This window comes from Pygoscelis adeliae, unplaced genomic scaffold (assembly GCF_000699105.1).
Source record: "Pygoscelis adeliae isolate BGI_AS28 unplaced genomic scaffold, ASM69910v1 Scaffold612, whole genome shotgun sequence".
Classification (NCBI taxonomy): domain Eukaryota; kingdom Metazoa; phylum Chordata; class Aves; order Sphenisciformes; family Spheniscidae; genus Pygoscelis; species Pygoscelis adeliae.
Genome location: NW_008824296.1, coordinates 91065 through 93400, shown reverse-complemented (window position 1 = coordinate 93400; position 2336 = coordinate 91065). Strand labels below are relative to the sequence as shown.

General features: G+C 62.2%; 1 protein-coding gene across 1 annotated transcript in view; it reads left to right on the top strand.

Moving 5' to 3' along the window:
• The window catches only part of DECR2 (2,4-dienoyl CoA reductase 2, peroxisomal), a 15638-nt gene extending 13750 nt beyond the window's left edge, over positions 1–1888 (top strand). The window contains exon 8 of the mRNA XM_009318850.1: positions 726–1888. Within this exon, the coding sequence (XP_009317125.1) occupies positions 726–760 (35 nt within the window). The 3' untranslated portion in view covers positions 761–1888. The remainder of the gene's footprint in view (positions 1–725) is intronic.
• Positions 1889–2336: the final 448 nt, after the last annotated feature.

Genomic DNA, 2336 nt, shown 5'->3' with positions numbered 1-2336 from the left:
CTGCCATAGCAGCGGGCACGGCGTTACCTTCTTCAGGTGCCTTGGTCATCTTGTGCCGGTACCAGGCTCTGCCCCTCCTGAGGCAGCTGCGTGGCACACACTGTGGTGGGGAAGATGCTGGGTGCGAGGGCAGCCAGCCCAGGCCTCGACTTGGCAGCACTCGTTCTCAAACCTTCCTCTGCTTTTGGGAAGGTGGAGCAGGGTCACCCCCCACGCTGTTGTCGGAGCAGGCACAGAGCAACGTGGGGAACATCTCCGAGTCCTCGTGGACGGGTCCTAGGGATGGCTTGGGAAGGGCGGGAGAACTTGCTGGGTTTTTTCCCCTGAGCCTGCGGTTGACATGGTACCTCTTGTCGTTCCTGCTGGAGGATGCTTGTCTGGACACCTCTGAGTGTCCCCTGAAGCGACGTGGCGCCCCTTTTCTGTGCCCCACCAGCAGGATTGGGCACAGAGAGTCCTGACAGCCTCTGCCTCCCCTTTCTTCCTTGCATAAGTTACTGCAGCATGTCTTGTGTTGCGGTTGAATCGCACGCAGGACTCATGTCGGCTGCGTGCGTCTGCAGAGGTGGGAAGGGAGCTTGGCGCCTGGTTACTGGGGCCTGGCGCTTTTTGGGAGAGGGGTCTCCTTTCTTCCCCTCTCCCCCTGCTTGGGTCCTGCCTGGCGGCCTCCGTGCGCAGGGCAGGCCCAGGCAGGACTGTGTACCCACCTCCGTGCTGTCTTGCAGATTTCTGGGCTGCAGGAGCAAACAAAAATCAATGACGGACAGCCTGGGACTGACCGATGGACAGAAACGCCACCGAACACTGCTGCTCTGGGACATCTCGGGGTGACGTCTCCCAGAGTTGGACCCGATAGCTGCCGCCTCTGATCGGCGACTGGTGGTGGTGACGCTGCTGATCCTGCGTCCGCCTGGGGGAGGGAGCACCGGGGGTGCTGGGTGGGGGGCAAGCCCACCCTCGTTCTGTGCCGCTACTTTCTTCTGAGCTGACATGGCTGAGGGTGCAGGGACAGCGCGGGGCGTGCAGGCTGTGATGTTCACTGTCAGTTTGTGTCTCCCTCCGAGTTGCTCTCCTGGCCTTTCCTGAGTCCCAGGCAGTGCTGCCCGTGGATATCCGTCCTCATCCTCCCCTCTCCCCCATCTCAGCCCGAGAGCTGCCCAGGACCCCCGGCAGCAGCTCCTTTTTGGGAGGGGGGAGTAGTTCAGCCCGTCTGGGGTTGAGATCGGCCTTCGTGCTGGGGGCAGCTCGGGCTTGGCAGCAGTAGCTGGCGGCTCTTGGAGGGGAAACAAGGACCAAGCTGGCCCCTGGCAGGGGGAAACGGCCCTGTCCCCGCGGGGGGGGGGGTGGTGTGTGTGTCCTGGATGGGGTAGTGGTCCCCGGAGGCTGATGCAGATGCAGCTGGGATGTCCCTCTCCTGGGAGCAGAGGTGGTGTGAGGTCAAATCCCACCGGAGCTGGCTCTGTACTGCTGAGGACGGTAGCACCGAATCTTTTGGGAGCCTGAGATGTCCAGTTGTCTGTCCAGCACCCATCTGTCTGTCACGCCAGTCTCATGCTGTCTCCTTTCTTTGTACAGACGCTACAGCTGAGGGTAAATCAAGGGCCAGCTGAAATTCAGTCCTTTCCCAGCAGGGCTCTGAGCTGACGAGCTGCAGGGGCCGCACCGGGTCCGCACCGGGCTGCTGGAGCCAAACACGTCCCTGGTGCCAGCGCCTCAGGGGACACGCACCGCTCGCGTGCAGCAGCCTCCTGCTGCTGACGGCAATTTTTAAGCTTATCCTGAATTCCGTGAAGCTTGTTTTCCTACTAGATTGCATTTCCTACTTGATTGTAGACTTGCCAGGTTTTGCTCCTTCCTCCAGGCCACGAATAAAGAACTTCCACCCTGAGCTGCGACGCTTCTCGTCTGTTTGCCTGCGCGGGGGGTCGATCCCGCAGCCTCTGACTGCTGGGAGCTCGGGAAGGTTTGCTCGTGCTCCTTGGCCTCTTGTGAGCCGGCACTGGCAGGAGCTTTAGGAGGCTAATGCACGTCTTGGGTGCGAGCGTCGCTGAAGTAGCCCACTGCTGCACGAGCAAAGCCGGCACCCGTGCCCTGCCGTGCTGACTGATACTGGTGGTCCGAATTGGGCCCTGAGGGAGGGTGGAAAACCAGCGTTCCCGCTAGCAGAGCCTTGTGCGGCCCCAGCCCTTGGCGGCTGTTGTGTCCCAGGCCAGCGGTGCTTGGGGACCTGCCACCTCCTCGGCCCCAGCTGGCTCTGGGGACGCGGTTCCAGCAGCCGTTGGGCCCATCAGCAGAGGTGATGGGGGGGTGCTGAGGGACTCGGTGAGAGACGCGCC